Source organism: Coenobita brevimanus, chromosome 99, assembly GCF_032717465.1.
Source record: "Coenobita brevimanus isolate Jiangsu-jjx chromosome 99, ASM3271746v2, whole genome shotgun sequence".
NCBI classification, from domain to species: Eukaryota; Metazoa; Arthropoda; class Malacostraca; order Decapoda; family Coenobitidae; genus Coenobita; species Coenobita brevimanus.
In genome coordinates, this window is record NC_137052.1 from 8121900 (window position 1) to 8134484 (window position 12585).

At 42.1% G+C, this 12585-nt stretch overlaps 1 protein-coding gene across 1 annotated transcript in view; it reads right to left on the reverse strand.

Moving 5' to 3' along the window:
- Positions 1-4394: 4394 nt before the first annotated feature.
- Positions 4395-12585, reverse strand: part of LOC145414409 (uncharacterized) — a 13450-nt gene continuing 5259 nt past the window's right edge. The window contains exons 3-5 of the mRNA XM_080283945.1: positions 7754-8095; positions 7214-7375; positions 4395-4988 (exon numbers count right to left, since the gene is read on the reverse strand). Of these exons, the coding sequence (XP_080140071.1) occupies positions 4735-4988; positions 7214-7375; positions 7754-8095 (758 nt within the window). The 3' untranslated portion in view covers positions 4395-4734. The remainder of the gene's footprint in view (positions 4989-7213; positions 7376-7753; positions 8096-12585) is intronic.

The following is a 12585-nucleotide window of genomic DNA, read 5'->3' on the forward strand; positions in this document are numbered from 1 at the left end:
GTTGGTTGAAGTCTGGGGGAAAACAGCTGGGGAAGCGGGATGCAGAGAAATGCAGTTTGGGGAATAAAAGATTTCTGACAGGCAGAAGTTCTGCAATATGGCAGTGTGACGGTCCAGTCATGAGCGCTACCAGATGCCCGTGTAGCACAGGGGAAGGCATGGAGGGGTGGCACAATGGATGCAACTTCGTCCGAGCATTTGCCATAAAAGTATCTGTAAAATAATGCAAGGGAGGCAACATTGCTTCTTATCTGTAGGGGAGGTACTGTAGTTTATTTGCAAGAGCAGGATTATTAATAATTCTAGCAGCTTTGTACCGAATTTTGTCTAGTTGTTATAGTGCAACCTCTCCACTTTGATGTGTCTATTAATAAAAAGTTAGATAATCTGATAGAGAGATCGATAGATAATTCTTGCACAAGCCTGTTGCTGTCAGTGTTGCCAAGATATCAAAAGACAGTCCTTTTTGTCGTCCATGCCATTTTCCCAACTTCATTGCCATTCGCGTAGTCTGCATCCCCTTCTTGCTGACTCCGGACGATTTTTTGTTTACATTAGGAGAGACTGACGGACCTGGAGCGGTTGGACGTGGTGCTCCTTAACCCCTCCGCTACAAGAGTACTTCCCGGTGTATCATCATCATCATCATCATCATTATCATTATCATCATCATCATCATCATCATCATCATTATCATTATCATCATTATCATCATCATCATCATCATCATCATCATCATCATTATCATCATCGTCATCACCATTGTCATCATCATCATTCCCACCTCTTTTCCCACCTATGGATGGGTGAGGTGGGGTCCAGAGAGCAGGACTAATACAAACAAGGCCATTACCTAATTCACTTGTTTTATTTCTCAACTATATCGCATTGTTCGTGTTATCAGGAAATTAATTAAGCTCTGAAAAGCATCCCGTAGCGAGGAGGTCAATGAAGGACAAATGGAACTCCTAGTTGAAATTCTCTCTCTCTCTCTCTCTCTCTCTCTCTCTCTCTCTCTCTCTCTCTCTCTCTCTCTCTCTCTCTCTCTCTCTCTCTCTCTCTCTCTCTCTCTCTCTCTCAAATTGTCCTATGACTGAAAGAGTTGTTTATACTTCGTGTAGGTAACGCTTAGGTGATGGAGATGGAAGCCTTCACGTAGTGACACTGATAGCATCGGGCGGTGAAGCTGTCTGTTATATAAACGTCCCACAGCCACCTCCCTATCCTCCAAATGGAAGACTGTGGATTGGCAGCAGTCCACCGGGTTCTCGTCCTGATAATACTATGGTTATAACAACTACTACTTGGTCCAGATTTTCTCCCTTTTGCAGCTCATTGCCATAAACACAATGCAGCAGCTCTACATGCTTTCCACAACACCGTCATTACTTCAAGCATCATCATCTTGATCATGATCATCATCATCATCATTAATGCCTTCCTTCTCCTCATCGTCATCATCATCATCATCATCATCATCATCACCATCATCATCATGGTCTTCTTAGTCGTCGTCGTCATTACTTCAAGCATCATCATCATGATCATGGGAATGGGCGTATATATTAAAAGACACAAATGGCAGTTTTCCACATGTTTGGTTCGTAATGTTAGGATGTAAAATGTTGAACTCTTTCACTACCCTGACGTGATTTGTACCTTTGTTCTTGTAGTGAAGGACAAGTGGAAGCTGTATGTGACCCAGAGACATCTTGTAGTGAAGGGTAAATAAAAGCTGTATGTGACCCAGAGACATCTTGTAGTGAAGGGTAAATAAAAGCTGTATGTGACCCAGAGACATCTTGTAGTGAAGGGTAAATAAAAGCTGTATGTGACCCAGAGACGTCTTGTAGTGAAGGGTAAATAAAAGCTGTATGTGACCCAGAGACATCTTGTAGTGAAGGGTAAATAAAAGCTGTATGTGACCCAGAGACATCTTGTAGTGAAGGGTAAATAAAAGCTGTATGTGACCCAGAGACATCTTGTAGTGAAGGGTAAATAAAAGCTGTATGTGACCCAGAGACATCTTGTAGTGAAGGGTAAATAAAAGCTGTATGTGACCCAGAGACATCTTGTAGTGAAGGGTAAATAAAAGCTGTGTGTGACCCAGAGACATCTTGTAGTGAAGGGTAAATAAAAGCTGTATGTGACCCAGAGACATCTTGTAGTGAAGGGTAAATAAAAGCTGTATGTGACCCAGAGACATCTTGTAGTGAAGGGTAAATAAAAGCTGTATGTGACCCAGAGACATCTTGTAGTGAAGGGTAAATAAAAGCTGTATGTGACCCAGAGACATCTTGTAGTGAAGGGTAAATAAAAGCTGTATGTGACCCAGAGACATCTTGTAGTGAAGGGTAAATAAAAGCTGTATGTGACCCAGAGACATCTTGTAGTGAAGGGTAAATAAAAGCTGTATGTGACCCAGAGACATCTTGTATTGAAGGGTAAATAAAAGCTGTATGTGACCCAGAGACATCTTGTAGTGAAGGGTAAATAAAAGCTGTATGTGACCCAGAGACATCTTGTAGTGAAGGGTAAATAAAAGCTGTATGTGACCCAGAGACATCTTGTAGTGAAGGGTAAATAAAAGCTATATGTGACCCTTCCAGTCCACAAAGCCTATCACCAGCTGAGTATAATCCACTGGTGGCAGCATGAAATATATAATACGTCAAAGGAGCCAACCGAGTAACTCCTTCAGTCCTGTGTCCTATTTTTTTTTTTTTTATTGTGTTCTTGAAGGCTTCAAATGATTTTACTCAAATCAGGAGAGACTTTACGAAAGGGAAGGGTTGGATCGCCTCCATCAGCCCCTTCAAGACTGACGCTCAATCTTACGCTGAGTAACAAAACAAAATATGAAGATGACATTATTCTCAAGGGGTTAAAGTGCTCGGATGTTTTCTTTTTTATTTGAGGTATTATATGACTTTTTTTTCCTATATATTTATGTTGGTGTGAAATAGATTCCCTTTTTATCTCTGCTGCTGCCGGAGGATTGTATTCAGCGTGGGAGAGGGGGGCAGCACAGCAGTGAAGGAGCTCATGAAGGTTGTGTTGTAACCATCACAGTTCGATAAGTATTTCCTCAGCTGAATAAAATCGTCTGTACATAGCAAGAATAAAATAGCTACGTCATGGCACTGAAGGGGTTAACCTCTTCACTCCGATGACGGTTCTTTTACCTTATTCTTGCTGCCTGCAGACGATTTTGTTCAGCTTAGGTGGACGTGGAAGAGTTACACATAGGCTTCATTAACCCTTTCATTGTGTGAGGTCTTTGCTGAGGTAAATAAAATCGTCTGGAGCCAGCAAGAATAAACTGTAAACAAGATGTCACCGTACTGAAGGGGGTTAGTTGGCTTAACCCCTTGAATCCCATCACGTATTGTCTGCCTTGTTCTTCCTACTTCCCGACGATTTTTTCACTTAACAAAGCCCCTCGTACTGAAGAGGCTGGTGAAGGCTGTATCCAATCCCTTCCGTCAGCTGAATAAAATCGTCTGGCAGCAGAAACAGTAGAATATAGATGATGTCCTCGGAGTGAAGGGGTTCATGCACATAATACACCGGTGTCTGTTCACTATTGCATACATAGATATGCAGGTGTGTGTGTGTGTGTGTGTGTGTGTGTGTGTGTGTGTGTGTGTGTGTGTGTGTGTGAGAGAGAGAGAGAGAGAGAGAGAGAGAGAGAGAGAGAGAGATGAAAAGCTAGATGAAGATATGCAGGATGTGTGTGTGTGTGTGTGTGTGTGTGTGTGTGTGTGTGTGTGAGAGAGAGAGAGAGAGAGAGAGAGAGAGAGAGAGAGATGAAAAGCTGGATGAAGATGGGAATACGCAGGAGTATAGGTTCGAGGGTGACACAGAGTGAAGGAAGAGTTGGCTGGAGAAGCTGCTGGTTGGAGGCAAAGCTGCAGGGGGTGTGGGAGTGGGATTTACTTAAAGGAGAAGGTGGTTGAAGGAAAAAATTGTTGGAGGAAGAGTTGGAGGAGGAGTGGGTTGAAGGATGAAGCTGGAGGGGTAGCATTGTCGAAGGGTATGTCCAGGACCGTAATTTCCGTTTTCTGTTTTATTTTTGCACTTTTTCTTGTGCAGGAAAGTCTAGGTTTGGTTAGATTTGTTTTTTACTGTCACGTTAGCTTAGTTTGTTAGACCCGTTACTCTGCTATGTTCCGTTCAGTTAGGATAGATTAGGTTAAAGAGAGAAAAAAATAAAGAAAATAATGGAAGGGTGATGACCATGGGTAAATCAAACTCAGCAGAGCAAAAAGGGTATACAGAACGGAAATTTGCGTCCACAACAACCCAGTGACTTGAAATAGTAAAAACAAAACACTGATTGTCCACACTTACTCACATTATTGTATGGGTGAAAATTAAAAAGAATGTTCCCATTGGATTTATTTAATGCTGACTGTTTATTATAACTAATGGATAACTGAAAATTACACTGAGTCTCCAGACACGAGACGGAGTATAGTTTAACAAATACTGTCACTGATGTGTGGAATGAACTTATGGCCGTATAAAGTGGAATGATCACTCCCTATTTTTTGCGATAATTTCTGAAGTATATGATGGAACATGTTTGGCCTTCCTATATGGTTGCTGACTGCATTCCGTAGTATGGGATGCAGGCTGACCATACGTAATAACCACAGCCGTTCCATTAATGACCGTCAAAAATTAGGGGTATGCACTCCATGTAGCAGTTTAAGGTTAAGCATACGACCTTTATACTGAACGTCCGCACACGAAATTAATTAAATAAGAACAGCTGGTATCCCTCATTTGTCCTATCCCATCATAACGTATATTGAGTCTCAAACAGTCTTGTCCTGATGCCCAGTTGTCGAGGTTACCGCTGCCCCAGTTGTCGGGGTTACCTCTGTACCAAGGAAGCTTATCATCCAAGACCGTACCATCAGGCCACACCCACCGGCCCTCCTGCTCACGGTCATTCCCACCCAGCCACAGGTGTGTCCCTACTGCAGGAAAGAAGACATGAATAGTAAGTCATCATCAACAGCCTAATCATTACTATTATCGTCATTGTTATCCCATCATTATCATCACCATCGTCATCATAACCCTACTTCCTATTCCTGCCCAACAACACTGTTCTGTTTTTCTGGCGTTGGTTCTGAATGAAAGACAACAAGGGTATCATCATCATCATCATCATCATCATCATCATTATCATCATCATCATCATCATCATTATCATCATCATCATCATCATCATCATCACCATCATCATCATCATCATCATCATCATCATCATCATCATCATCATCATCATCATCATCATCATCATCATCATCATCATCATCACCATCATCATCATCATCATCATCATCATCATCATCATCATCATCGCACTACTTACCAAATATCATCATCATCAGCATCATCATCATCATCATCATCATCGCACTACTTAACAATCATCATCATCATCATCATCTTCACATCATCATCGCTCTACTACCACTCATCATCATCATCATCATCGTTCTACCTTCCACTCCTCCTCCTCATCATCATCATCATTTCTCTACCTACCACTCATCATCATCATCATCATCATCATCATCATCATCATCATCATCATCATCATCATCATCACCATCATCGGATAATATTCAGCAGAAGCCACAACTGCAATTCAAGTATTGTCAAGTGCTGTATTGTTGTATCGTAACATTTGCAAACACTTTTGTTCTCTAACACATTCGTCGCAAATTAATAATAAAGGAGTTAACATTTAATATTCAAATTTTCGTGCCATTACCTCCTCCCGCCGCCTCTCACCTCCACCCGCCGTCCCTCTAGCGGCCTTCTGCACGCGCCAAAAACTTGCCCTTTTAAATATTTTGAATTTCAAAATTTGATTTCACGACGGTTAGCCATGACCACTTATGTACTGTGTGAATTGAATTCAAGGCGTTGGGGGGTACTGGGGGCGTGGCCCCCCAGTTAATCTTGGGCCCATGCATAGTGTAGGTCTTCCATTTGATTGCCAGGTTAGGGTGAGGGAGTCTGGGTAGGTTAACGCCTAAAATATCCTGCCGTAAATATCTGGAAACCTATTTCCAGCCACGAAAATGTGTGTGTGTGTGTGTGTGTGTGTGTGTGTGTGTGTGTGTGTGTGTAATTAGTTCGGTTTGAACTCTTGCAAATCACACGTTTTCCCGCCACCACCCCTGTGGTAGAAGTTATAAGCAGAAAACGGGTAAATTTCGAATACCGGTATCTCTCTCTCTCTCTCTCTCTCTCTCTCTATCGAACGAATCACATTAAAATATAAGTATCAGTGTTTAATTGGAGCTGTGGCTTGTGCGAGAGGCGGCGGCAGGAGGTAAACACACAAAAACATGAATATTAAATCCTAACGCCTTTATTATTCATTTGTGACGGAAGTGTTATAGAACAAAATGGTTTTTCAAATGTTGGAATATAACCATACAACACTTCAAAATACTTGAATATTATTTTAGCTGTGGCTTCTGCTAAATATTAACATCATCATCATTATCATCACTCTGCGTTCTACTCATCATCATTATCATCAACATCATCATCAATATTATCATCATCACTATATTCTATTCATCATCATTATTATAGCTTTACATCCGACGTACAGACGCATCATCATCATTACCATCATCATCAATCTTCTTTCCACTTACAGGATCATCATCAATATCATCACTATCACCATCACTCTACTTCCCACTTACAGTATCATCATCATTATCATCATCACCATCATCAGCAGCAGCAGCACTCTACTTCCCACATACAATTTAATCATCATTATCATGATCATCATCATTATCATCATTATCATCATCATCATCATCACTCTACTTCCCACCAACAGTACATCATCATCATCATCATCATCATCATCATCATCACTTTACTTCCCACTTACAGTATAATCATCATCATCATCATCATCATCACTGTACTTCCCACTTACAGTACATCATCATCATCATCATCATCATCATCATCATCATCATCATCATCATCACTGTACTTCCCACTTACAGTACATCATCATCATCATCACTATTACCACTATTTCCTCCTCCCACTCAGCCACTGATTGCCTTAGATAAGGTTAGATTATGTTATGTTAGGATGGGATAAGTTAGGTTGGGCTGTGTTAGGTTAGTTAAATATGCCGTCACATCCTTACTTGGGACATGGTCAACGACTTTCTCTATGAAGTGGTGAACGTTCCCGGTGGGATGTGCCAGGTCGCCACCCCAGTAAGTCTGACACCACCGCCCAGCTGCCTCCCAGGTCCGTGTAATTGCAGTGTGTACGAGAAACATTTGGCCATCGTGCACAAAAGTTCCTGTGCCAGTAACAGCAGTTGGCAGTTTTGAATAAAATAGTTCAACATGTGTATGATTATTTTTTAATGAACGTACATGAAAGTGATTAATGGCCATTTTCTTCTTGTTTGTCAAGATGCATTACTCTAGCTCCACCCACTTTCATCTAATCCCATCACAAGGGTGTATATACCCCAGCCCACCCACCACCTTCCCAGCCCATCCCATCCGCTCCTTTCCACCCACCCAGCCCAGATTTAGCTCCCCCAGTTTGTTCTCAGATCAAGCAACTTGTATGTCTGTATTACTACCGTTATAACTATTCATTGCCTGTTGAGGAGGTACGTTTGTAAATATAAACAAACTGATGTCAGTGTTCACCAAGGGATAATACCAACCTTGTGTTTTTTGTAGTTTGGATACGTTTTTCTCCAGCCCTGCAACCGTGTCTTGTATCTGAAGACAATTGGTTTGGTTGTGCTGCAGTGTGGCAACATTTTCCTCCAAGACGTCTTGTGCTCCCTTCATACTTGTTTGGTTGTCTTGTAAGATGGCTTGTGCTTCCTTAATACTTGTTTGGTTGTCTTGTAAGATGGCTTGTTTCTGCTCAAGAAGGGATGTTGTCTGTTGGAGCCTGGTGTGTTGTTCTCTCAGAAGTGCCAGCTCTTCCCTGACCAGCCTCAGCACCTGCAACACTGTCCACACGCTGACCACCTCATGCATGCCTTCTTTCTCATGTGCTGAAATGAAAAGTGTCTGCAGTATACACTGCCGTGAAGACGAGACTCAAGACCAATTTTAAAAGTCACAATTTTGCTTTTATTCAACCTCTAAGCCGACGTTGTAGTCAGGGGTGTAGATCATAGAAAAACTTGCCGTTTGCAGTTGGAATCTTTTATAGACTGTGTGAGTAACAATGTTATCGTGAAGTGTTCCTCGTACAGTCTATCTCTGAACTTTTTGTTCTTAGTTCGATGCTTTTCTAGACTGTATGAGTAACAATATTATCGTGAACTGTTCCTCGTGCAGCCTAGCTTTGAACTATCACCCTATCACTGGACAGCAAGTTCTCAGGCGAAACAACCCCTGGCTACGACTGTCCTCAGCCCAGTGGTAGGAATGAAGGATGAGCAGAAACTATGGCTCACGACTGTTTGTTCCCTAACCACATCAATATCCAACTTGGTTATAATGATCCAAATGCGAAGGAGATTAGGAGATTTAATCCACTATATACACTGAACAAACATGCATATATACTCTTGAAGAAGACCCAACGTCGGTTCTAAAAAGACTACATCAGATATGATGTCTGTCTCTAGTGCCAGATGCCTTAATCCCGTAAAGGGTGGCCACAAACAAATTGCCTCCATGTCACCCTGTCCCATGTCAGTTTACTGCCCTCTTCCCAGGTCAAACCCACGTATCTCATATACCTCTCCATTCCGTCCCCCCATCTCATCCTAGGCCACCCCTTCTATCTTGCCCTCCCCCCCCTCCACCTCACTCACATACAGTCTCCTGGTTAGTTTCTCATTCTCCATGCTCACCACATAGCCAAATAGCCTCAGTGAAATTCTTCTAACTCTTACTATCACATCAGCAACCACACCACAATGCTCCTCCACTTCCTCATTTGCCAGCCTGTCTCTCCATATAACTCCACATGCTTCTCTCAAATAACTCATTTCCACTGCCCTCACTCCAGGCTTGTATCCTTCCAACGTGGTCTGTGGTTCACTTCCATACGTCAGAGTTGGTATGACAATACTATCATTCAGCGATTTTTTACTTCCATCCTCACTCCTCAAATTCTTACCACTGCTTTCAAAGAACCAACAACCTTTATTCCTTGCTGTACCCTTTCAAACACTTCGCCATCCAAACTTTCATCTTTTCTCAACACATTACCGAAGTACTTAAATGGACTCACATTTTCCATTTTCTCTTCATCCAACCTCACTGTATATTTAGTGACTTCAATTCTCTCAAAGACAGTTACTGTATTCTTCCCTACAATCACCTTTAGATTCCGTTTCATACACACACTCATTAACCCATTCACCAAGCTTTGCAGTTCCCCTTTGTTTTCACATAACAATATAGTATCGTCTGCAAACAACAGTACATGATGATTCGAAACGCTGCCCTCTCTCATTAGGGCCACTTCAACATAAACTGCCCTACCCTGTATCTTTTTTATAACCCCATTCATATTCAGACTGAACAGCGATGGAGACATGACACATCCCTGCTCTAATCCTACTTTTTCATATACCATAGAAAAATTCACCCAGTTCACTATCCATACGCACTGCAGCCTTAGTATCCTCGTACATATTCTTCAATACATTCAACAACATCCCATTTACTCCATAATTATATTCTCATTCATCATCACCATCATCATCATCATCATCATCATCATCATCCTGACTTTCCTTCCCACGCTAGGGCAGGGTGAGGTATATTCTTAATAGTTTTTACATTCGTATTCTGTCCACTCCATCATATTATTTTCCAAATCCATGAAGGCTGCATACGACTTCTTTTCCTTATTTAGAAACATTTACACTAAAGACCTAAGAATATCTGATCCACACCTCCTCCCTTCCTAAAACCTCCCTATTCTACTCCAACTAATTCCTCTATCAATTCTTTGACTCTGTCAATAAGCGTCCTAGAATATAGTTTTCGCATTACACTCAGAAGAGAAATGCCCCTATTTTCTTTTTCCATTTTTCCTTTTTACAGGAAAACAAATTATACCAGACTTCCAATCCCCCGAGGCTTTACCTTTGTCCCAGGCCAATCTGCACATCCTCCATATCCATTCTACTACTGTCTCCCCCATGCTTCAGCATTTTACCACACACCCCATCAATTGCTGTGGTTTTCCCCATTTTGACCTTTTTCATTGCTTCCACTACTTTCATCCTACTGATCTCTTCCTACCTTCTCATCTCCGTGCTTCTACCAGCCATTCCCCAGCTACTTATACTTGCATTCCTTTCATTCTTTATGTTTAACAGTTCCTTAAAGTGTTCTCTATATTTGCTCATTTTTTCTCCCTTCTGCACTAGCAATATACCATTTTTATTTTTCATTCCCCTTCTAATTTCTTTCTCATCCTGTCTAACTCTCTTTAACTGTTTCCAGAACATTACTTACATTTCCTTCATTTTACACTGATATTCCTCCCAAATTCTTCATCTACTATCTTATTTCTTTCTCGTATTAATCTTTTCACGTCTCTCTTCCCCTCTACATAGAACTCTTTTCTGTCTCTGAACGTCCTCCATGCCTCTGCTTCCCATCCGCTCACTATAGGCTTTCTTTTTTTGCACTACAGTTTGTCTTATCTCTTCATTCCACCGTGCTGTTTCTTGCACCCACTTTCGTCTTCTCTTCATCCCACACACCACCTCACATTCTGCACAGAGTTCTTCTGTGAATATCTTGCACAAACCTTCCACCTCCCTCATCTGCTCCAAATCATTTTTACCCCATTGCTCCTTCATGTCCCTCATATATGCTGCCTTTTCTTCATCCTCTTGCAACCCTTCTACTATCCTTGCATTGATTACTTCTCCTTGTCCTTTCCTCCTCCTATTGAACCTTGACTTTCACCACCACCAAGTGGTGGTGAAAGTCCACCCCCCCCCAACCTCTGTATGGTCGTGCATCGATTACATATTTTCTCATTCTATCATCCACACACCCATAATCAGTCATTACCTTCCGTTCATTCAGTTCATCATCCACCCTCGTCATCACACGCCAAGTATACCTGTTGATCATTTCGTGCCCATAGAGGGTACTGGCTATCACCAACCCCTTCCCCTAACAAACGTCCATTAGGGCACTGCCGTTCTCATCCACTTCTGCAGGCACACTCCACGTGTAAACCACTTCATCCACCATCATATCCCCTACTTTTCTATTGATATCCCTAGACAAAAACACTCTCATTCCTTTCAAACTTTCCATGCACGCTTCCACACTCGCCCAGAACTTTTCCTTCACTCTGCTTGCACGATGTTGCTTTGGCGCATACACACACACAATCGCCCACGTTTGTAACCCTACATTCAGTCTTACCCACACAATCCTTGAACATACTGATCCATACTGTCTTATATTTTCCTTCCGTCTCTTGCACACAGCATACATACTCCCTCTTTTGTCCTGTCTTTCTCACATACTACGGTGAATATACCCCATCCATTCTCCGACTCTCACAATCTCACCCTTCTATTTAGTCTCAGGTAAGCCACGTATGTCAGCTTTTGCACCTTCAATCATCTTGACAATCTCTTTCCCTTTCAGCTCATCAATCGCGTGGATGGATCGTCAATCGCGTATTTAACATTTTATGTTGCCATCGGTACCATGTCCTGTGTTCGGTCCTTGGTCGTCACCTGTTGGTCAGGCATGGTTCGAGGCTTCTTGTTTGTATTTTTAGTTACGTTTTTCCGGGGAGGGACACTAACCCTCCGCCAACCCACTTTTTGACACGTAGGGAGCATGTGTTTATAGATTATAAGGTTACCATCCAACGTATTAATAGATTTCCTGGTTTACCGGAAATAATTTGTCTTACATCTCAGTGTAGAGCTTCTCTGAAATATAGTACCGCTACACTAAGTGAGTGGATGATGGATGGCCGGACCGACCACAGATATGATGTGGAAGGTGTGTGTAGGATATTCACAGTAAAAATATGTGCACCATGTGATGTGGTGTGTGGGGTGAAGAGAAGACGGAGGGGGGGTGCAAGGAACAGCGTGGTGGAATGAAGAGGTGAGACAGGCTGTGGCACAAAATGAGAAAGCATAAAATGAATGGATGAGAAACAGGGGCGTGGAAGAAGTTGAGAGGCGGAAGAGAGAGTTACATGTAGAAAGGAAGAGAGAGGTGAAAAGATTAGAAAGAGTCAGTAAGAAGAGAGTGGATGAGGAATTTGGAAGGAATTTGAGTGTAAAGTGGAGGGACTGTAAGAAAATGTTCTGGTTGGACTTGAAGAGAGTAAGAAAGGGTGGCAGTGACGTTAGCAGGGGAGTGAAAGATGAAAATGGTAGATTACTAGTGGAGAAGGGAGAAAAAGTGAGCAGATGGAGAGAACACTTTAAGGAATTGTTAAACATAGAGGATGGAAGTAATGGGAGTATAAGTGGCTGGGGAATGGCTGGGAGAAGGAGGGAGGTGAGAAGACAGGAAGAAATCAGTA